The 23,427-nt window shown below is 44.0% G+C and overlaps 2 protein-coding genes across 8 annotated transcripts in view; both read left to right on the forward strand.

Moving 5' to 3' along the window:
- The window catches only part of FNDC3A (fibronectin type III domain containing 3A), a 119,758-nt gene extending 103,537 nt beyond the window's left edge, over nt 1–16,221 (forward strand). For all 7 annotated transcript variants that reach the window (XM_040542289.1, XM_040542308.1, XM_040542279.1 and 4 more), the window contains 7 exons: nt 68–181; nt 2,621–2,770; nt 2,866–3,149; nt 5,112–5,321; nt 6,247–6,413; nt 7,017–7,144; nt 13,709–16,221. In XM_040542289.1, the coding sequence (XP_040398223.1) occupies nt 68–181; nt 2,621–2,770; nt 2,866–3,149; nt 5,112–5,321; nt 6,247–6,413; nt 7,017–7,144; nt 13,709–14,023 (1,368 nt within the window). In that variant the 3' untranslated portion in view covers nt 14,024–16,221. The remainder of the gene's footprint in view (nt 1–67; nt 182–2,620; nt 2,771–2,865; nt 3,150–5,111; nt 5,322–6,246; nt 6,414–7,016; nt 7,145–13,708) is intronic.
- Nucleotides 16,222–16,387: 166 nt separating this feature from the next.
- MLNR (motilin receptor) lies at nt 16,388–22,452 on the forward strand. Its single transcript, XM_040542352.1, has 2 exons — nt 16,388–17,220; nt 19,294–22,452. Exons 1-2 carry the CDS (start codon nt 16,443–16,445, stop codon nt 19,590–19,592), a joined length of 1,077 nt encoding a protein of 358 aa, XP_040398286.1. The 5' UTR covers nt 16,388–16,442; the 3' UTR covers nt 19,593–22,452.
- Nucleotides 22,453–23,427: the final 975 nt, after the last annotated feature.

The following is a 23,427-nucleotide window of genomic DNA, read 5'->3' on the forward strand; positions in this document are numbered from 1 at the left end:
AAACTGTTATTTAAGAAGCAGTAATATTATTATTTCCAGTTAGTTATATCAGCTCTCTTTTTAATAGTTTGGACCTTACTCGGAAAAATGTGAAATTCTTACAGCGCCTGGACCACCAGATCAGTGCAAGCCCCCACAAGTGGCATGCAGATCTGCTGCATGTGCCCAGGTGTCTTGGGAGGTAAGAATGCAATGTTATACCTACTGTGTTAACAGGATTCTCCTCTGCATTTTTAAATCCAACTTCAAAAGCTTAAGACTATTTCAGTCACATTTTTAAACATGCTTACCTGATTACGCAGTACTTGGTAGGTAAAACTTTAAAGTAATTCATCATATCATTATACAATAGTTCTAAAACAGCAGTCTGTGGATTCTTGAGATCTTACTTTATTCTTTTGTTTAAGAGTTTTGCTACAACTGCTGCACTACATTTCTGAGTGATGCAGGCTCTTCTTAATTTTTTTTCTTTAATGTAGTTATGTTTCCTCAGAGCGAATACATCCATGCATTATTGTACATACGTTGTTTTTATAAGCTGATTTAATTTTATATAATTGCATCAGTAGTAATGTAGCAAAAGCCTCACAGACTTCCTATAAACCCATAGTATTTAGATGGCTGATTAAAAAAAATGCTATAGATAAAAAATTAAGGTTGTAAAAAGGAGGATTCTATCTGGGAATACTGTTTAAACACAGCTTTTCAATGGCTTGAGACGGAGTCAATCATCTGAGTTACAGAACTGTACTGAAAAAAAAAGATTAAACTATTGAACTATTGCTCATGCTTCCTACTGGGTATCTCAAAGCCCTGCTGGGCTTTCCTTAATTGTCTACAAGGCAAACCCTTTTGAAGAAATGTTCAGGTAAGATTAATATGACCGATTTTAGATGTTGACTTTATAGAATTGCAGAATAATTAATGTAGGACTGGACCTCTGGATGTCATTTGATTCAACCCTCTTTTCAAAACAGAGATAACTTCAAATTTAGCTCAGGTTTCTCAGAGCCTTGTCCAGTCACATTTTGCATATCTTCAAGGAAGAAGATTCTGCAGCCTCACAAAACTGTCTCTGGGCTGACTATTCTGCTGTAGATTTTTTTTTTATGTCCAGTCAAAATATGCTTTAGTGCAAGATGTGACTGTTGCCTGTACACCTTTAAGAAGTAATTGGCAGCATCTTCTTTGTATCCTCCCAGTAAGTAATTTAAGTAAGATCTTAACAGTAAGATCTTCCCTTAGCCTAATCATCTTAATATAAATAAACCTTATCTTTTTTGGACTCCCCTTATGGTGGCCCTCCACTGGGCTTTTTCTAGTATGTCAAAGTCTGTCTTGTGTTGGGGAGCCCAAGATAGGACACAGTAATGGAGATGTAGCCTCAGAGGTGCTGAGCAAAGGGAAATCATTACTCCTTTTAGCTTTCTTGCTGCTCTTCTGCTAATACAGCCAGTATGTAGTTAGCCTTCATCAGGCACACATTGCTGACTCACATTCAGCTTGCATACCAGGACATCCAGGTTCTTTTTTGGTAAGCTTGCTCCTCAGCCTCAGTATAGTTCTGTCCCAGGTCCAGGACTGTAAATTTGCCTTTGCATTAGTTGAACTTTGTGAGGTTTGTATCAGATCCTGCTTGCTGAAATTGCTCTGATAGCTGTACCTTTCAGCATATCAAACACTCCCCACCCAGTTTATTGTCATCCCTGAACTTGTTGGCTTCGATTCCTTGATTTCTGTTAAGGTGAACTCCACTACAGCTACAACAGCAATAGTGGTAACATTGAGAAATGTCTCCATCTTCACTGTCATATTGCACAGCTATCTACAGCTGCATCAGTTCTCTGACCGAACACTTCTCATTGTGAATTAGAGAACGGAAGGGGAGTCTCTGTCAGTCACATCAAATGTTATCCTTTGAAATGCTGTTTATATTCAGTCAATTATTTTCAACTAGCCCAATGCTGAAAGTAGGGAATATTCCTCTTTCAAAGGAAGGGGAAAGCAAAAGACATGCTTTGGAGCACTTGCTCCTCATCTTGCACCTCAGTGAGATGGCTGTCTTGGAATAGTTAGCCCAAAACAGCAACAGCGTTTTCTTTCAGTTTTCTTCATGATCTAAGAATTTTTTTTTGTTAATATGGGGGTGTTTTTTGGCTGTTTTTTCTTTATTACTTCATTGACTACTGATATCTTCCTGTAATCTCATGTCGTAGTCTGACATGTCTGGTACACGTGATTTGAACTGTACCCTCTCAAGACCACCATCTCGTGCCGTCGGCTGTTTAGGTTTCTAAGCTAAATGCTGCATGCTAGATTATGTCTGTATTAACGCAACTAAAATCACAATTACTTTGTGTACGTTAGTCAGCAATAATAAATAGTGTTTTTAAAGTATAGATAACTCAAGGCTGGTAATGTGGTCTGATTTATTTGAATCGTATTAAATTAAAAATGAGGGAGGAAATCAGATGGTAACATTCCTGTGAAGTTTAGACCTTTCTGCCTCGCTGTTGTTTAAAAAACAAAGTAAAACTTTACCTACAGTCCTGTTGATTTATAGAAAAAATAATACAGGTGTGGTGAATTTAACTTCTAGCTTTTTTTGTCCATTTTAAAGGTTCCATTGAGTAACGGAGCTGATGTAACAGAATACCGACTGGAATGGGGCGGTGTGGAAGGATGCATGCAGATCTCTTATTGTGGGCCTGGGCTCAACTGTGAAATGAAAGGGCTCTCGCCTGCCACTATATACTATTGCAGGGTTCAGGTAAAAATGTAAAACTAACGTAAAACTCTTGTTAGTGAAATGTGGAAGCGGAGATCACCCCTACTGTAAAAACATGGCCTACTTTGCATTTGCAGGCAGTGAATGTTGCGGGTGCAGGCCCTTTCAGTGAAGTAGTGGCATGTATGACTCCAGCATCTGTACCTGCAGTTGTGACTTGTCTTCGGGGACTAAGTGAAGACGAAGTGGAAAGTCCACACTATTATCCTTCCACATGCCTTGCTATAAGCTGGGAGAAACCTTGCGACCATGGATCTGAAATCACTGGCTACAGCATAGACTTTGGAGATAAGCAACCGATAACTGTTGGGAAGGTTCTGAGCTATTTTATAGACGGCTTACAGCCAGATACAACCTACAGGTATGTTGCGCAAAGCTACTTGAAGCCTGCTGTTTCTCCCACAAGAGCAGATTCTTTGTTTCCATATAGTTTTTCATTGTCCACATTACTCTCAGAGAAGCATTAGTACCTAACCATGGAGCAAAAAGAAGCTTTGTAATGATGACTTTCATAAAAAGATGAGCTATGTTGTTTTTATTTTCTTTCAAGAATGTTTTATTTTAATTTGGTTATTGTGGTAGATTTGTTGCATCTGTTAATGCATCAGCTTAATTGAATTCAGGTTACAGGTTCAGATTCATAACCATTTTTGGACAGGTTCCTTTATAGATAGATGGTTTCTAATCTGTTTGTGAAGGTAAAACCCATCCAAGGAAGGACCATGTGCAGTCTTTGTTGACTGGATTGTCTGATCTAATAACAGCTCATCATATCTTGCAATGTCATTTCTGCAGAAATACTGTGTATTTGAGTGGCAGTCAGCATAAAGAACATTGGTTTGAAAATCTATCAATCAATTTTAAATCTAATTGAAGAATTTCAGTTACCAAAATCATCCCATACATTTGACGTAAGAGATACTGAAAGATATTAATGTAGAAATCCATAATTCTGAAGGGATGCTACATTCCTGTTAGAAACACGCATCCTCTGTGTTAAAACTTAAAGTCAGTCTTACTGAAGTCAGAGTTTAAGCTCACACTGATTTCAGTATGAATAGGGTATCATCTGGTTATGTAATTTTATGAATCCTTAATGTAAAGATTTTTTACTTCTTTTTAACGCTGATTGAAAGACTAAAATGTTTTGTGTGCCTCATAATTACTTAGCAATAATGCTGGCAAATTGAAGAGCTGTTGCTCTCAGTGTCAACAAACTGAAAAATGAGAAGTTTCCACTGCAGAGGTACTTCTGTGCTTCTACCCATAAAAGTGCTTTTACAGAATACATCTTGGACTGTCATCTCTTCGTGCAAATAAAAAATTGCAGATATTAACCTTGGTTCTGGGCTATAATAAATTAATATAATGTTAAATATTACTATAGTGAAGGAGAAATACTTATCCACAAACCTACACACACATTTCTGTCCCAGTGTTTTGAAATTGTGTGGCTGATTGTTTCAGAATAGAATTACTGTGATTACCTTTTCCCAGTTACCTAGATACTATTTTAGACATGCAAACCTTAGTCTTTGAAAAATGAGATTTGACACACTTTACTATCTATGGCTACCTGTGAGATCTGTAGAGTAGCATTGTTTTCCATTGAGTACCCAAAAAAAATAAAAATTATCCCCGAATCTCAAGGTCTACAAACCCCTCAGCCATGTGTCCTTCGACTTCTCATTACCCCTCTCCCTTTCCAAGCAGACCCAAAGTGGCATGTGTTTGCTGACACCTGGAGGTATGTTAACAGTGAAAACAGCATTTTCTAAGAGAGGTAGCTGTACACCCACCATCCCTTTATTTTCACATGAATCTGCTCTGTTCTAAAAAGCCCTGAACATTTTCCTGTAGCCATCTTCAAACTCACCTGATATAATAGCCAAAGCTATGGATCTGCATATTTTGGGGGTGGGTTTTCTTTTCTTCCCCTCATCTCTCCAGGGTGAGAAGTACAAAGCTGGTAGCTCTTAGCAATCAAAAATTTTGGTACAAGGCTTTGCTGCAGGATCAGGAAGATGGACTGTTATTGAAGTAGCTGATAGAGCTTTTGTATCTTTGCCCTAACGTGGATGATGCAAATATGCTAATATATTTTATTTTGAATCAATCCAGCTCCTTAAAATGTGGCAAGTAGAATGACAGTCCTGCATATTCATGAGCTTTTCAGAGCATAATATTGAGAAAATTCTTCATCATAGAAAGTAATGTCTGTACAGTGTCATTATTCTCTCCTGAATGCGAATGGTGGAAATAACCAATTACTTTCTAAGATCTAATTTCTAGTTAATTTATTCTCTTTCTCTTTGAATACTAGAATACGAATTCAAGCCCTAAACAGTCTTGGAGCAGGTCCTTTCAGCCACACCATTAAACTGAAAACAAAGCCTCTTCCCCCGGATCCACCTCGCCTGGAGTGTGCTGCATACAGTTCTCAGACTCTCAAGCTGAAGTGGGGAGAGGGAACTGCAAAAGCATTAACTGACTCCATTCAGTACCACCTTCAAATGGAGGATAAGAATGGAAGGTTGGTTTTGGCGTCACCTTAATCTGCTCAGTATTATTGTCATCTGGTGCTTGGAAATTGTATTATAGGGCAAAATTCCATATGCTTTGCTTAATTTTAAATAGAGGTAAGAGCTGTTCTCATGTGGCAAGGCAGAAGGGCTCTACTGTTCTGTGCTGCAAAGTACAAGATTAAAAACTTCATAGCTTTTTGTTTACAGTTCAGTATGAAGAGTTTAATGAAATGTTTCATAGCGGCATACTCTTCTCTCACATTTTGTTAAGTATTTTGTCATAGTATTTAGTCTAATCTGTCTTGTGAATTTTATATATTTGATATTGGAAGGAGTGAATTCTTTCTCTGCTGTCTTTACATGCAGTTATTTCTAGTAGAAAATAAAGCCATCATGTAGTACAAATTATTATTTTAAGGGATCCTTTCTCTCATGTTAAATCAGGATGTAAGCTGAGATGGTTGGACCCATGACCATTTAAGTGTGTTAAGGGAAAGCTGCTAAAGTGTAAATAGGTAAAATCTAGTCTGCCTAATTTTGAAAAGCTAGGGATGTTGGGGGAGTAGATGGCAGAAGGAAAATAGTACACGCAGTTCATTGGGAGGGAGAGAACTACTATCTCCTTTCTCATTTCAAGCACAGAAGGGTGCCTGAAAGTGCTTAGGATCATTTTTGCCAAGAAGCAGTCTGTAGTACTTCGTGGTAAAAAGAGATTTTATTGCAGAGTCATGAGAAACAAAAGCCTAACGCTGGAAAATGAGCTCATTGTTTTATAGTGTCAGAATTACAGAATACTGTTGAAGTCTGAAATATTTTGGGGGTTCTCATTAGGTTCTGGGAAATGATGGACATAAATTACAAGACAAGACAATAATCTGGCTACTTCAGAAGTCCTTTTCTGTATTTATTATAAGCCACCCTTTCCATTTTCAGGTTTGTATCCTTATACAGAGGACCATGTCATACGTACAAAGTACAAAGACTCAGTGAGTCAACGTCGTACAAATTTTGTATTCAGGCATGTAATGAAGCTGGTGAAGGTCCCCTTTCTCAAGAATATGTTTTCACTACTCCCAAATCTGTTCCAGCTGCCTTGAAAGGTAAAGATGTGGGGTTTTTTGGTTTTTGCAGTGTTCTCGGTTTTATTTTGAAGGTGGGTGGAGTGGGGTGGGAATTAGAAAGATGGACATTTGGTGGTGGTATTATGTTACCTGTAGAATGCTAAGCTGTTTTCACAGTGCGGGTAGAGACTGTAAGATGATGTACCTTTAATGTAATTGCCTAAAGCCTAAAATACTAGCTCCAGAAATGAGGGACTTGGGATTTGTAAGTACTTTGACATAAGAAGGTTTATACTTACAATCCTTGCTTACCAGGAGAGAGTGACCAGGCCGTTGGAGTAATTTGAGGTCAAAATTCTCTCTGACACATTTAGAATAATTTTAAGCATAGCAGCTCATTTTCTTGCATGAGATACACATTTGCGGTGAGCAAATTTTACTTGCTTTTTGTCAGAGGTTACTTAAACTAGCAAGAGACCAATGTATTGTTTGTTCCAGAAAACATTGAAAAAATACATTTGAATATGAATCTCTTGCTTCTCTAAGACAAAAAACAGCACTTTTTTTTATACAAATCATGATAATGTGATGTTAAGTGACAAAAACCAGAGCTTAGTTGTTCCTTTTGCGATCTTCCTTCAGCACCAAGGATAGAGAGAATAAATGATCATACGTGTGAAATCACATGGGAGGTTCTGCAGCCCATGAAGGGTGATCCAGTTATTTACTGCCTTCAGGTCATGGTGGGAAAAGACTCAGAATTCAAACAGGTAGGCTATATTTAAGTTGTTGTATGTTTCTTCAATTATTGTTTTCAATAAATAGTTTAGATCTAAGATTACTGTGTTAGTCACCATGTGTGGTGTTTTTACCTTGCTGGGCAGCTGCGCTCTATCATAGCTGAACTTTCACACCCCTTCCTCAAAGGAAGAAGAGAGAAAATACAACAGAAGGGGCTCAAGGGTGGAGATAAGGACAGGGAAATCACTTGCCAGTTATCATCACAGACAAAACAGGTTCAACATTGGGAGATTAATATAATTTATTGCCTATCGCTAACAGACTAGAGCAGTGAGAGACTAAAACCAAGCTGAAAACTCCTTCCCCCCATCCACCCTCTTCCACCTCCTCCCCCTGAGCGGCGCAGGGGAACAATGGGCAATGGGGACTGCGGTCAGTCCCTGACGCTTCGTCTCCTCTGCTCCTTCACGGTCACTCTCTGCACCTGCTCCAGGTGGGGTCCCTCCCACGGGATGCCGTCCTTCCCGAGCTGAGCCTGCAGGGGCTGCCCACAGGCAGCAGCTCTTCAAGAACTGCTCCCACACGGCTCCGTACCATGGGGTCCATCCCCCAGGAGCAAACTGCTCCAGCACGGGTCCCCCACGGGTGGCAGCTCCCCCCAGACCCCCTGCTCCTGCGTGGGCTCCTCTCCACGGGCTGCAGCTCCGGCCCGGGGCCTGCTCCTGCGGGGGCTCTCCATGGGCCGCAGCCTCCTCCAGGCCACATCCACCTGCTCCACCCGGGGCTCCTCCACGGGCTGCAGCGTGGAGATCTGCTCCATGTGGGACCCATGGGCTGCAGGGGGACAGCCTGCTCCACCAGGGGCCTCTCCACAGGCTGCAGGGGAACTGCTGCTGCGTGCCTGGAGCACCTCCTGCCCTCTGGCTGCACTGACCTTGGGGGCTGCAGGGCTGGTTCACACTCCTCTCTCCCAGTTGCTGCCACATTGTTTTTTTTCTTTTCTTTCTTCAGTCTGCTCTCCCAGAGGCCCACCCAGCATCGCTTCCTGGCTCAGCTCTGGCCAGCAGCAGGTCCCTTTGGAGCCGGCTGGAGCTGGCTCTGATCTAACATGGGGCAGTTGCTAGACCCTTCTCACAGAGGCCACCCCTGCAGCCCCCCCTGCTACCAAACTCTTGCCACGTAGCTTTTTGTTACTAAATTATATTAGGTAGTGTCTCCTAAAACTATTCTCATACACAAAAGAGAGATGAATAATATAAATATGTCAGTAAGTTGCAGCCTCTCTGGGTAATACTGATGTTTGCTAAATACAACTTGACACCTCAAGTGGTGAGGAAGTTGTCTGCTAATGGGAAGAACTGGCAAAAAGAAAAAACAGCAAATGGTACAGAATTAAGACTTATAAAAAAAAAAAAAAGTTATAATTGCACTAAGAGCTCTTGAAGAAGCTGAGCAATATTTTGAAAGGTCTGACTTTGTAAATCACACTTCTCTATAGAAAACTGAAGATAGGAAAGATCCCTAGTTATGCAGAGTAAACATTCAGGTGTAGAAATGCTTGGTTTTTTGTATAACTCAGTTATTAGTTTCTTACCAGCAGATTTCAGTAGTATGGCATGCTCTAACTTCCAGGGTCAAGCAGTTGAGAGTGTGTGTTGATTTCAGTTTTGATTATCCAAAGATGCAGTTTGAAATACCAAATTACAAATTAGTCTGCATTTAAAAGGGGTTATGCGGTGCTTATTTAGCTTCCTTATAAACTGCCTGATAATTGACATGGAATTAGGCTTCTAAATTCTGTTTCACACTATTAAGCAAGCAGGTTTCCTTCCAGAAAGGAAGCACAATTAGTTCTGATATGTTATAATTTTATTATAGGCCAATATTAAATAAGTGTTGCCTGTGCTTTGGTAGATTATAGGCCTTAATATTTTCATATATTGTAACTTCTGGGGAAGAGGACACTGAGGGGAGGCCTTATCGCTCTCTACAACTACCTGAAAGGAGGTTGCAGTAGGGAGAGTGTCAGTCTCTTTTCTCAGGTGACAAGTGACAGGATGTGAGGAGACAGTCTCAAAGTTGTGCCAGGAGAGGTTTAGATTGGATATTAGGAAAATTTTCTTCACAGAGGAAGGTGGTCAAGCATTGGAACGGGCTGCCCAGCGAAGTGGTGGAGTCCCCAGCCCTGGAGGTTTTTGACAGACATGGATGTGGTCTAAGGGAACATTGTTTAGTGATGAGACTCGGTAGGTCAGGTTGATGGTTGGGCTTGATGATCTTGAACGTCTTTTCCAACCTCGATGATTCTGTGATTGTAGTGTACTGCTGTCCATTTATTACATTTTTCAATCTAAGCTGACCTGTAATCCAAGGTGTTTGTTATGTTGCCATGTAAATATTCCTTATTGTAACTCTAAAATTGCAAATGCAATGTTAGTATGTAAGTAGGGTGCAGTCAGTGAACTTGCTTCTAGAGATGGATTCAAGTCATGCTTTGATTAGCGTCGTGCATTGGCAAATGAGCTGGACAAATAAATAAAGGTTACAATTGAAGTCTGGAAATAAGAAAACAGAATGAGGTGTATGATTCCTTTTGCCTCTCCAGAAGAGGTTAGCACAATAAATTGCAATAAAATGAGAAGAGTAGTTTGCAGAAATTTATATTGAAGCAGTCAAGAAGTAAACACCATGCAAACAGCCCTTAAGGTACTTAAACATGGTGGTGAGAATTTTATCTGACGTGAACAAAAACTAATCTGCCTCATGGAGGGACATCTATTTGATGCTACTTACTACCATGTCCCTGCAAAAATTTAACTCTCTTCTCCTCCCTGATTAGGCAGCTGAGTTCCTTGTGTCGTTGTTCCCTACATGTTTCAGACAAAATGCATTAAGAATCCACTATTTGAGCTGTATACATCGATCAGGCCCTTAAAGGGGCTATGAAACAATCCTATAAATACCCCAGCAAACAAATTTGAGGTAGAATTAGAATAGAATGACATACGTTCATAGAATTACAGAATGGTTTGAGTTGGAGGGGATCTTAAAGGTCATCTAGTTCCAACACCCCTGCCAAGCGATAACTTGAGGCAAAACCCAGGAGACAATGTGCTGAGAATAGTAACCCATGCCAGCTGGCGTGGCTGTAGCTAGAGTACAACAGAGATTCATTAGAATGTTTTGAATTGGAAGGGACCTGTGTGGATCAGAGTCCAACTCCGCACAGGGCAACTTAAGAGTTAAATCATCTATCTAAGAGCATTGTCCAAATGCTTCTTCAACACCTTCAGGCTTGGGGCCGTGACCACTTCCCTGGAGAGCCTGTTCCAGTGCCCGACCACCCTCTCAGTGAGAACTTTTTCCTTAGTATTCCATCGGAACTTCTTCTGACACGTCTTCAAGCCATTCTCTCACATCCTATTGCCAGTCACCAGAGAGAAGAGATCAGCACTTCCCTCTCTGCTCCCCCTCATGAGGAAGTTGTAGACAGCAGTGGGGTCACCCCTCTCTTCTCTAAGAGAGAAACCAAAATATCTTACTATATTCTTCCAAACCAAGTATCACAGAATCATAGAGTATCTTGAGTTGGAAGGGACCTACAAGGATCATTGAGTCCAGTTCTTGTAAGTCATACCCTCTAGTCCTGTCTCCATCTTTGCCCTCCTTTGGACACATTCTAATATTTTTAGATCCTTCTTACATTGTGGAGCCAAAAACTGCACACAGTACGCGAGGTGAGGCTGCACCAGCGCTGAGTATAGTGGAGCAATCACTTTTTTTGACCAGTTAGCTGTGCTGTGCTTAATGCACCCCAGGATACGCCTGGCCCTTTTTGCTGCCAGGGCACATTGGTAAGCTCAATATGAGTCAACATCAACCAAAACCCCCAAATGCCTCTCTGCAGGGCTGCACTCCAGCAACCTGTCCCCTCACCTATGTGTACACCCTCCCAGGTGCAGAATCCAGTATTTGCTTTTATTAAATTTCATATGGTTGGTGATTGCCAATACTGTGACCTATTAATCTCTCTCTGTAGGGCCTCCCTACCCTCAAGGGAGTCAGCAGCTCCTCCCAATTTCATATCATCCCCAAACTTGCCTAGCATGCATTCAACTCCTGTGTCCAGGTAATTCCTGAAAACATTGAAGAGAACTGGCCCCAAAATAGAGCCCTGGGAACCCCATCAGTGGCTGGCCACCAGCCTGACATTACCCCCATTTACTACAACTTTTTGAGCCAAACCCATCAGCCAGTTGTTCACCCTTTGTATTGTGTATGTGGGCAGCTGTGTACTAGACACTTTGTCCAGAAGGATACAGTAAGAGAAAGTATCAAAAACTTCGCAAAAAAGAAAACAAAAAAAAAAAAACAAATCCACTGCTTTCACTCCATCCACTAGGTGGGTAACCTTGTCATAAAATGATAGGAAGTTAGTAAGGCAGGACTTTTCCCTCATTAACCCACATTGGCTTTGACTGCTGCCTGCATTGACTTCCAGGTGTTTTTCAGGAACTCCCAGAATAATCTCCATAATTTTTACCAGGTGCCAAAGTGAGACTGACAGGCCTGTGATTATCAGGATCCTCTTTCTTGCCCATCTTGAAAATCGGAACAATATTTGCTAGCTTCCAGTCAGCTGGGGCCTCTCCAGATTGCCTCAGCCCTTGATAAATAACTGAGAGAGGTCTCACAATAACATCAGCCAACTCTTTCAGTACCCTGGAATGAATCCTATCAGGCCCATAGACTATGGGTGTTCAGTTGGAGCAGCAAATCCCATACAGGTTCAGCACCAGCTGGGAGTTTATCACTCCCCAGGTCGCAGTCCTCCAACCCAGAGGCTCCAGAGGTCTCGGGGCCCATCACGGGTGTTAAAGAGGCAAAGAAGGCATTAAATGACTTTGCTGTACATTCATCCCTATTTTGAGGTGACCAACCTCATCAAGCAACAGCCCAATGTGTTCTTTAGCCCTCCTGTTGCAGTTAGCATTCTCAAAGCCTCTTTTGTTATCTACCGCAATGCTGGCCAGCTTCGGTTCAGAGTAGGATGTGTATCTGTGGTCTCATTGCTCACTGCCAAATATATTACATAAATTAGCAAAATCTTGAAGCCACACTTCCAGTGACCTGTCCTGTCTCTGTGCCAGCAATTTCTTGAGATAAGAAAAGGTTTTTTTCCAATAATCACCAGTTGTAGATTCCAGTAATGCTCAGCTGCCAGCCTGTCGGAGGGCTGAGTCCACGAGTAGCCACAGGCACAGCAATAGCTCCTCACGCAACAAAATCAGGACAGATTTCCTGCTTCTTTCATTGAATTGTTGGCAGTTTACACTTGTGAAATACTGTATAACAATAAAATAACTGTGGGCGAAACAACTGATGTGATATTTCCGTATCCTGCTACCAATTAAATAAATCCAGATAATGGAAAGAAAAAAGATGAAGGGTTTTGAAGAGGGAAATCAAACTCTACCAGGCTACCCACATAATAGCTTAGTTCCTGTTGATACATCTACTAACAGAAATTGCGCCTGCATGGGATTTTATTAGCTTTTACAGGGCCTTTGCATAGCTGCAAATTAATTAAAATGAGAAACCAGCATTTAGATTTAACTGAATTAGGCACTCTGTGCTGAAGAATTGTGAACTGAACCTGAAAGCCCCCTCATGTTAGCCAGCCAACTGAGACACCCACAGAGAACACCCTAAAAAAAGTCATCTGTGTTTTGGGGTCTGATGAAATTAAGAATCACAGGAAGGGCTCCTTGCAGCTTTCCTGATAGAAGGCTTATTGGGCTAAATTACAGTATTTGAAACACGCAATAACTCAGCTACAGCGATGTTGGCTCAGTTAGACTTAATAAATAAAGTAGCATGATGTAGTTAATTACCTGAAATCTCGTGATATGATAGCAGATATTATATCCAGTGGTGTGGTATTTACATTGTAAGTAGTCACTAAAAACACCTTACAACATTGCAGCTTCTGTAAGAGTTTAGTTAGTGTGTCCTTATCATGACCTAAGAGAACTTCTGGTTCTTTTCCTGTGCTTCACAAAAAAGACTGGACACTGTCTGGTATTTAAGCTTTTCTGTACATTTTTATTTGCACGGGTGAAAACACAGTTACCTTTACCATGGAATCACAGAATAGCTTGGATTGGAAGGGGCCTTGAAGATTACCTAGTTCCAGCCCACCTCCCACCAGACCAGGTTGCCCAAAGCCCCATCCAGCCTGGCCTTGAACACCTCCGGGGATGGGGCATCCACAGCTTCTCTGGGCAGCCTGTGCCAGTGCCTCAGAGTGAAGAATTTATTCTTTATAACTAATCTAAATCTCCTCTCTTTGAGTTTAAAGCCATTCCCCCTTGTCCTATCACTCCACTCCCTGACAAAGAGTCCCACCCCGGCTTTCCTGTAGCCCCCTTTAGGTACTGGAAGGCCGCTATAAGGTCTCCCCGGAGCCTTCTCTTCTCCAGGCTGAACAACCCCAGCTCTCTCATCCTGTCTCTCTAAAGAAAAGCATATTGAGATATGTATGTGTACGTATGGCATTTTTACTTGATGTATCCTTTTTTCTTTATCGACAGATTTACAAGGGTCCGGACTGGTCGTTCCGATACACAGGCCTCCAGCTGAACTGTGAATATCGTTTTCGTGCATGTGCCATTCGCCAGTGCCAGGAGGCAGTAGGTCATCAGGACCTGATAGGCCCCTACAGCGCACCAGTGCTATTCATCTCTCAGAGGACTGAACCACCGGCAAGCACCAACAAGGACACTGTGCAAACCACAAGGACACAATGGTCACAGAGCGACCAAGTGTGTGCTGCTGTCATTCTTGCACTTTTTGCTATCTTTTCCATTCTGATCGCTGTTATCATCCAGTACTTTGTAATAAAGTGAAGAAAACAGATTTATTTTAGAATGCTGCCCATTACATTTTACTTTCTCATAATCTAAAAATAATTCTGTTCTCTTGCTTTTACAAAAACAGGCATTTAGCACCGGCATTGGGACTGATGCAAACCTTTTCAGCCACTTTAAAAAGCTTACTGGTAGGTATAGGCTGACACATGTTAGTAGAATGCAAGCCACAGAAATACAATCTTTTTTTAATATGCCTTCTTGCAGTACAAACTTCATATGGGGCGAGCAGTGTTTAACGAAAAGGGTTTGATCAGTAGACTCAAGTGTAAAAACGGTTTCCCGGCCCACACTTTTAAGGGTTACTACCATAACAGGGAAGAATGTGTAGAACGCATTTAAAACTTACACTTAACAAACTTGTGCTGTATACAATATTAATCTGATGCTGTGAAAGCAATTTAGCGCTGTATTTCTACCTCCTCATTTGTCTTAATTATTTGGGAAGCAGGATTCATGATGAAAAACAGAAGGGGCTTTTCTCAGGCAGCAAATAATAAACTGGATGGAAGAGTGTGCACGAAGGAAGCTTCTTACCTGATAAATGTGGAGTTCTTCACTGCAAGTAGATGTTTTTGAAAGACTACGAGGGGATGGCACAAGTGGTTTATCTTGCCCCCAGGATTTGATGTTTACTCATAAAAAAATGCCTCTTTTACTTCTTACGAATACAGAAGGGAGAGCGAGAGAGAACTTTTTAGATTTGTTACTTAAATTTAAAAATGCATTTCTGAAGTTGACCTTTGATCAGATGCAGTTTATACAGGTGTCTGTGCCCTCTGATTTTGGGTAGTTAATAGATCTTTGAGATAAAATTCATTACTGAATTTTTGCTGTTACCCCTGACATTCACTTGCCATATCCACCAGAATCGAGCACTGCCTTCTTTTTTTTTCTTCTTTTTCTTCTTTTTCTTTTTTCTATCTTTCTTTCTTTCTTTGGGGCACCAAATCAGAGACGAAGTGTAGTAATTTGCACCAGAAAACTTAAAGCTGCTTTTTCTTGAGATCCTAATGTTTAATGTAATGTCTCTTTGGATACTGTACCAAATTGTTGATTGCATGTAGTTAATGTTGCATTAGAGCACTTTGCAATTGCATAACTCATCAATGTTTTGTGAGCTTGCATTTGTGAGTTCTTGAATGACCAGACTGAATTTTATCAAGTATCCCATTGAACATCTTGCTAGATGTCAATGATTGCCAGTGACACAAAGCTTGTAGTGAACCTATCTTTAAACAAATTCTTGTCTCATCACACTTACGTTATTTGTTATACACTTTGTAATTAGCTATTTTTAATTTATTTGAGTTACGAGATAGTGGATCATTAATGACTTCTAGTTGTGTTCAGTTTAGCATTTTTAATGGTATTAAACACTTCTGTCAGTCTTAATAATAATAAAAAAGGAACCTCTGTCTTGTGCTTTGAAGATCTCTGAAGAATTTCTCTTATAACGGGCATGTATTGTAATTGTTTATACGTCCAATGATCTGTGCTGTAGAAAAAAAATGTTGCTGAGTTTTGTTTTTAAAAAAAAAAGAAATGGCAAAGAACTTGGCCTCCAAGTGGCGAGGATGATCTGTCTTTAAACTGTACTGTATGTTTACATTTCCTTTCCGATTTGTCATTTTTATGTATAGGCTGATACCTTCCCACAGACTACAGTGATAACAGGTGTTTTCTAGAAACCTTCTTAAAAGTGCCATGTTTGGCAGTACAAATGAGGTTGAGTGTAATAAGCCCAGAGATTTCTTACGGTTGAATGTCTAAAAAGCGGTAAGATTTGTTACTGCAGTTAATCTGCGGTGACTTATGTTTTTCATAGTAAAATTCAAATGAGCTCCTATTTTTGATAGTCATTTACTAGCGTATTTGCCATTTGAGCCTCAGTGCGTATTACTGCATTGAAGACAGGTTTTTAATGTAATCTTAATTTTACCTCATATACTGTACATTCCAAAAAGAAAAAAATAAATAAAAAAAAATAACTTTTTAAGACGTTATAGATACACTACCAAACATATCACTTTGCAACTGTAAAGCGTCGGACTCCACGAGGACGAATACTGTCTAGCCTCCTAGGAAATGCATAAAAAAAAAAAACCGATGTAGCAGAGTTATCTTTCAAATCTGTGGAAAAAAAAAAAATAATAATAATAAAAAAAGCATCATTCTTTGTCGTTGTCCCCGAGTCCCCTTCCGACCACGACGCCGCGGCTCCGGGGACCACCACCACCACCACCCCCCCCCGAGGCCGGGTCCCGGGGCCGGCGGCTGCCGCCCGCCCTCCGCCGCCTCCCTCCGAGGCTCGGGCGGGGCGGGCGGCCGGGGCGGGCCGAGCTCCGGCGGCTCCGAGCGGCGGCGGAGGAGCAGGAGGAGGAGGAGAGGGGCTGAGATGGCGGCGGCCCCCGTGTGGGGCGGCGGGGGGAACGGCAGCCAGGGCGAGGCGTCGTGGCCCGGGCAGCCGTGCGACGAGCGGCTGTGCTCGGCGCTGCCGGTGCGGGCGCTGATCCCGGTGACGGCGGTGTGCGCGGGGCTCTTCGCCGTCGGTGTGGTGGGCAACGTGCTGACGGTGCTGGTCGTCTGCGGGCAGCGCGACATGAAGACCACGACCAACCTGTACCTGGGCAGCATGGCCGTGTCCGACCTGCTCATCCTGCTGGGGCTGCCCTTGGACCTGTACCGCCTGTGGCGCTCGCGGCCGTGGATCTTCGGGCAGCTGCTGTGCCGCCTCTCGCACTACCTGAGCGAGGGCTGCACCTACTGCACCATCCTCCACATCACCGCCCTGACGGTGGAGCGCTACCTCGCCATCTGCTTCCCCCTCAAGGCCAAGGTGGTGGTCACCAAGCGCCGCGTCAAGGCCGTCATCGGCGCCCTCTGGGCCTTCGCCCTCCTCTCGGCCGGGCCCTTCTTCTTCCTGGTGGGCGTCGAGCAGCCCGACAACCGCACCGACTTCGGCCGCGAGTGCAAGCCCACCCCGCAGGCCCTCGAGTCCGGCCTGCTGGCCACCATGTTCTGGGTCACCACCACCTACTTCGTCCTGCCCGTCCTCTGCCTCAACGTCCTCTACGGCTTCATCGGACGGGAGCTGTGGCGCAGCAAGGGGCGCCTGCAGGGCCCCAGCGCGGCCCTCAGGGAGCGGGGACACCGGCAGACCGTCAAGATCTTGGGTGAGTCCCACAGACCCTCGATGGCGCCCAGGAGCTGTCTCTCCAGCAGCACCTTCCCCATTTTTTGCCGTAAACCTGCTTCTTTTGGGGCTGCTCAGTTTCAGAGGGCCCCTGCACACCTCACCAGCAGCATCTGGACACCACAGCAGGTGGGGAGGGGGGGAAGGATTTGGGGCCGTGCTCATCTTTAGGGATGGGGCAGAAGCATCCACAGGACCCCATGCAGGGTTGGGGGAATGCAGGAGAACAGCCCAGGTACCCAGCCATGCACTCCAGGGGTGCCACTCTCCAACACCAGACAGCCAGCAGCTACGCTGGCTCCATAGCAATACCCATTTTTTTAGATTTTACCAGGCGGGACTGCATACAAGGCTCTTGGTGGTCTGCGACTTCAGAAAACCTGGCATCCCGGCAGTCCCAGCCACCTCCCGCTGGCAAATTTCTGCCTCTGAAAAAAAGCAGTGTGATTTTCTAAGCTGTCCTCCACAGGAGTAGCCCACTGACAGCCCAGGCAGGCTGCAGACCAGGATTAAACCCTTCAGGGCTCTTTCCAAACAAGTGGCGTTGTACCGAAGCACTTCCTGCTGATGCACAGCGCCGTTAGCTCTTCATTCATTTTCTTACTCGTGTTCGTTGAATGAGTGTTAGGCGCTGGAAAGCTGGGGGTCCCAATCCGACCAGGAACTGAAAAGTTTGTAGATAGTGACTGATCTGACACACACACACACACACACACACACAAATTATCCTAATTATCGATCAATGAGCATGAAATAAAATGCCCTGCTTGCTCTCTCACCGGTGGGAAGGGTTTTGTGATCTACATGGGAGCTTTCTCGTACCAAGGATGCGATCAGCTGGGCAGAAATAGAGTAGCAGAAAGTAAAGAAACTAAGCCCATTTTGCTGGCTTACCTGAGGAAGGTGCTTACACTGGAGAAGGCACGAGGCTGGCCAACAGAAACACACCCGTCCAAATCCAAAGACTCATAATTGGACTCGATGCCATTCCCGTTTTCAGCAATTGAAAGGCATTAATCTCTATATGTCTATATAGTCCTATATATACATATTTATATGAAGATTTTTGCTTATCTCAAAGGAGCAGGTACCATTGATTCCAGGCATAACCTTGCTTTGGCTATATTGCTTTTTCTAAGCTCTGAGAAAGATGAAGGATCCTCCTCAAGTGATTATTTGTTTTATTTACATGCATTTATAAGCATAAATAATTTAAAATGTGGACACGATAGTTTATTTTGTAGGAGTCAGTGCTGAGAAACACATTACCTCACAGGTGACCCTTTAAACCTTAGGCTTACTGGGTTCTTCCTCATCTGCTCCAGCTATGTGGCCATGGCAAGAAGGTTTGTAGGTGATGAAGCACCTTTTAAAGCTGTTGTGTTAGGAAGCTTCGCAAGACCACAGGAATAGCTGGAGTGCCTCAAGCTAGAGATCCACCCGGGCAGTATCTGCAGCTGTAACTGTCCAGGGCTATGTGTGGGAGATTCAGGGGGAAAAATCAGCAGCCAGATTAACACAGTAGGGTCTTCACACAGCAACAGTACAGATTCAGTGGGAAATGGGATGGATGTCTGAGCCTCCACGCAACATCACAGCTCTGACCCTCCGGCATTTTACAGCAACATAGGTGCACAGGAACAGCCTCTGTAAGGCGCAGCCTGCTCCGTGCTTCCTCAAAGACACCTCTTCTTGCTCAGGTTTTCATTTTCCCTTTCTTATCACACGCATGACAGTGCGGTCGGTGCCGAGGGGAATCTTTCTGTCCTGGCCGTGCTGCCCAGATGTTACAGTGCTGTTACAGCTGTTTACATTCTTCTCGGCAAACTCAGCTGTCGGAGTTCAGCAGACGATTTGGCAGTTGCCTTTTAATCCAAAGGCTCACTGCTGGACCTGATGCTGTTCCCATTCTCAACTCAAGGCTATTTATTTCTGTATTTCATTCGTACCCATTTGAAAAACCTCCAAAAGCAGCCGCGTGACATAGAGCTTGCGGGATGCTTGATAAGTTAACTCGCTCCTTAACTCTTGCACGTGTTGTTTTGTCTTGTAGCTGTGGTGATTCTGGCCTTTATAATTTGCTGGTTGCCTTTCCACATTGGCAGGATCATTTTTATAAACACTCAGGACACCAGGATGATGCTCTTCTCCCAGTACTTTAACATCTTCGCCCTGCAGCTTTTCTACCTGAGTGCCTCCATAAACCCCATCCTCTACAACCTCATTTCGAAGAAGTACAGGGCGGCAGTCTACAAGCTGCTGCTGCCACACCGCTCCGCGGGAAGGGCCTTTGCGATCACTAAAGAGGCCGGAGGCTACACGGAAACCAGCACTAGCATGAGAAACAAGTAAATGGCTGGCCCCTGAGGCTGCACCCCGGACGCCAGGCTTTTCGAGACGTTCCCTGCGAAGGAAAGGCGCTTCCTTTTCGCAGCGGAGCCAGGAAGGGTGGACGGCTGTCAGTGCTTGTGGTGTTTTATAGCGCTTTGTATTTTGAAATACGTGTATTTTTGCTAACAGAGCAAGCGTGGACCATGAAATGGTGAGAACAACGTGCGGGACGTGTAAGGGAGCACGGGAGGGAAAGCCGGAGTGTATTGCCAGTACAACTGAGGTTTATGTTTGTTCCGTGTTGTTCAATCGCACGTGTGTTCTCTACGATTTGTGTTACGTCCTAAATATCCTGACATGGAGGACTGCAAGGCAAGGAGCAACTCCCGGAGAGCCTTTGCTATTTTAAAACTGGTTTTCTTGTAAGGAGAGGGACACAAAAGAAACTGTGCACCACCTCGAGCATCCTTGAGAGAAGGAGGAGCATGTTTTTACCACCCGCTCTTGTAATCGCGAATGGGAGCTGCCTGGGCAGTTCCCCAGACTCTTCCCTTGGGGAAGCATCTTCTCGATTACTAAAGGGCTTAGCCCTTTTGGTCTGCCCCATGCATTCGAGTAGGATCTCTTAATTACAGGCAACCAATCCCCTATGCCAACTGAGATATTCCTGGTTACATCCTCTTGAGGTGTTTGGTTAGTGCGAGCGCTCTGCCTCCCCAGTGTCACGTTGTGTACTGTGTGTGCAAGCGATATGCCGAGCGAGCCGAGCTCCTCACGGATGGGACACGTCACCCCACGTGCTGGACCGCGCCCAGGGCTTGGGGCTGTACCGCAGGTCGTAAAACAGCTCGCTAGTTTTGCTCCAGAGGGTTGAAATACAAAGTTAACCTACAAAACGTAAGGGCGAGTACTTGCTAGGAGGGGTTATAAAGGTGTTACGGTGCCGTTTGCTCCAGGGAGTGACTGGGTTTGACCTGGGCATCTTACCAGTTGTCTTCCAGGCTATCATGAGATAAGTCTGGAATAAAAATCAGTGAAGTCGGACTGCGCTTACGTGAGCATCACTGGTGGTACGGCCGCACTTGCCTCTGCTAACTTGTTAACCTTTGTTAATTAACGTGTCTGTGGTGCAAAAAAGTAACGTGTTCAGTGTATGCTGGAGTCTACTGAAATGCTGAGACAACTCAAAATCCAGCTTGGGGATCTCAAAACAGGAGAGTTGGATCCAAGCCTTCTCCAGTCTTAAAAATATGGCCAAACTCTTTCATTAGCAATTCATAACTCTGAGTCACTGAATAAAATATCCAAAGGCAGAAAAGTCCCCAGCTCGCTGCGCACACATTCAGCATTCCTCTTGTATCAGCTTTGTACCAGGGAGAGCAGTTGTCTGCAGGGGTTGGGTTCGGTTGGTTTGCTTTTGCTGGGCGGTGCTCTTCATTAAAACGTTACGTTAAAATAAAAGAACAGCTGGCATTTTGTGTATGCAGACGGAGGGAAAAAAAAGAAAAACAAACCTTTATCACGCCGATATGTGGCCACGCAGCCTCTCTGCATGCCCGTGGCCTGCTGGCAGTGCCTTTTCCTTTTTTTTTTTGTCTGTCTACCGAGGATGGAAATGTTCCCCTGACACCAGTTTCACCACAAGCCATTGTTCAGGTATGGCCAGCACAAGGAGTGAGCGGAGAGAGGGAAGCTGAACCCGATGGAAGCAGGGTTGGTCCCTCTGCCCCCTTGTTTTGGGGTGCACTGGCACCTCCCCACCTTCATCCACCGCAGCTGGGACCCCCTGCTGCCCCTGCTCCCCCGTGGAGCTTCAGCTCGAGCTGCTGAAGGTCCTGCTCAGTCTCAGAGCCGCAGCAGAAGCCTCCTGCTTCCTGCGGCAGGCTCCGTGGAGATGGTCTGGTTTTCTGGGGAAATCATTTGTATCCTCGTTATAAATATCCTGGTAAGATTAGTGGAATAACACATGCAGCAGGCCGCGTTTGTGAGCTTATAATGCCTTTTAATTAATGCTCTGTCCCCATCAGGACAAATTCTACAGAAATAAATGCAGTTTGGTGAGTTTCCTCAGAATTACCAGGCCTGGCATTGCTGTCTGCGACAGTCAGCACCGGCTCGAGTAAGAAGGGATGCTCTAAATAAACCAGAAGCGCTGCGTTATTTCTTCCAGCAACTCCGCACTCAGGTGCAGCTGTGCTGTCTTGAAATATTTCAGTGATAGTTTCCCTACGGGCTATAAAAAAAAAAAAGGAAAGTGGAACAGAGGTGCAGAACCACCCTCCCACGCAGAGAGAAATGATGATGAACGGCTTTCAAAAGAGAGAAAAGGCGGGAATGTAAAAACAAAGCATGAAGATGGATGAAAAGAGAAAGCACGTCAGGGTGCTCTGCTTCTCACGCACCTTCAGGGAACACTGGGCTACGCTGAGACGTGTGGAGGGGGAATTAGTGATTCTACACAGCCCACGGGCACCCCCGGAGACTTGTTACAGAGCACAGTGGTACTTACAAAGACCTTAAGCCAAAGTTTACTACCTGGACTTCAATTCTTAAACACACGAACAGCTTTTCTCACAGCAGATTGGAAAGCAACTCCTCCTGTCAATGGCCAGCCCGGAACCACTGCAGCCTAAAGCAAACTCTCAGCCCTGCTGGCAACGGTGGCATTTTGGGGACACTTTCCAGGCCCCATAGGATTCAGCACCACAGAATTGGCGCCTCCAGCACAGACACCTGCAGGGCTCGCTCACCCCTGCCCTGTGCCTGCAGAAGCTGCCTGAAACCCGCCACTGACTTCTAAAAATTTCCATCTAACTTTCAGGTATTTCTTTAAAAAAAAAAATAAAAGATGAAGAAGAACAGCTGGGAAAGAGAAAGCTGAGAAAGGAGACTGAGAAAATCCTGGGAAACCCTTTTTTGGAAGGGAGGCTGCATCTGTGAAATCTCACGAGTTTGATGCAGACACAGGAAAGACCACTGGGATCGCTTCAGAACTCCACTGGTACCTGTGCTTGCATTTGCACTTTGTCTCACTTGCTAGGCTGCCCCTAAAAGGCACCCTGAACAACGCTGCTGAAGTTATTGGGAAAATTTGTTTGCATGTTCTGTTAGCTTCAGTCAGGTATTCCTGCTGATAAAAACTGCGGTTAGTTCTAACAATGGTCTAACAAAAGTTTTCTCATAATTGCAATCCCAGTGCAGTAGGAACAAGGTGAGCAGCAGCCACTGCAACAGGGGACATTGGGAGCCAGCTCCATGAAGTCACTCCCTGACATCCCTCTTATTTTCAAACTATCTGATTTCCATACTCATTAAATAGCTGTACCTGGCCCTCAACAATAAATCTGGGGTACGATAGGCCCTTGGTTTAACATAACTTTATTTGCACTTGCAGCATGGTAATGTTATGTCACCTTTTCATGACTCTAAAATAAAATACACTTCTCCTTGGGGATCCTCACAAGAGAGTCACCTTTCACTTCTAGGAAGTTGACACTTCAAGGTTTATTGCTTATTTATTTCCCACTCAGCAAAGCAAAGACATAGTTCTGAGGTACTCGGGTTTAACTCAAGCTCTTTGCGGAGTGGCAGCAAACGGTCCTTCTGGTCCACGAGGAAATTCTGCATTTATTTCTGGTTTATGACAAAAAAAGATAAACAAACCCTAATTTCCTTTCTCATGTCTCTTTGGAAGTCATGTGAACCAGGCAGACAAGATTTGTTCCAAGCGCATCTTCTGCAAGGAATCACAACCTTTCAACATCAGTTTCCAAATGGCGCCACTCCAAAAAGCCGTGGCCAGAACCAGAGCAGGCAGCACTGGATTCCCTGGATCCTTCCAGGAAAAAATCATGGT

Source organism: Cygnus olor, chromosome 1 (genome assembly GCF_009769625.2).
Source record: "Cygnus olor isolate bCygOlo1 chromosome 1, bCygOlo1.pri.v2, whole genome shotgun sequence".
In the NCBI taxonomy this organism is placed as follows: Eukaryota; Metazoa; Chordata; class Aves; order Anseriformes; family Anatidae; genus Cygnus; species Cygnus olor.

What these genes read in the sequence shown, in the direction of transcription:
- MLNR (XM_040542352.1), top strand. Translation starts at nt 16,443, where the DNA reads ATGGCGGCGGCCCCCGTGTGGGGCGGCGGGGGGAACGGCAGCCAGGGC. An exon ending in GCAGACCGTCAAGATCTTGG is followed by an intron (nt 17,221 to 19,293) that starts GTGAGTCCCACA and finishes TTTGTCTTGTAG; the next exon opens with CTGTGGTGATTCTGGCCTTT.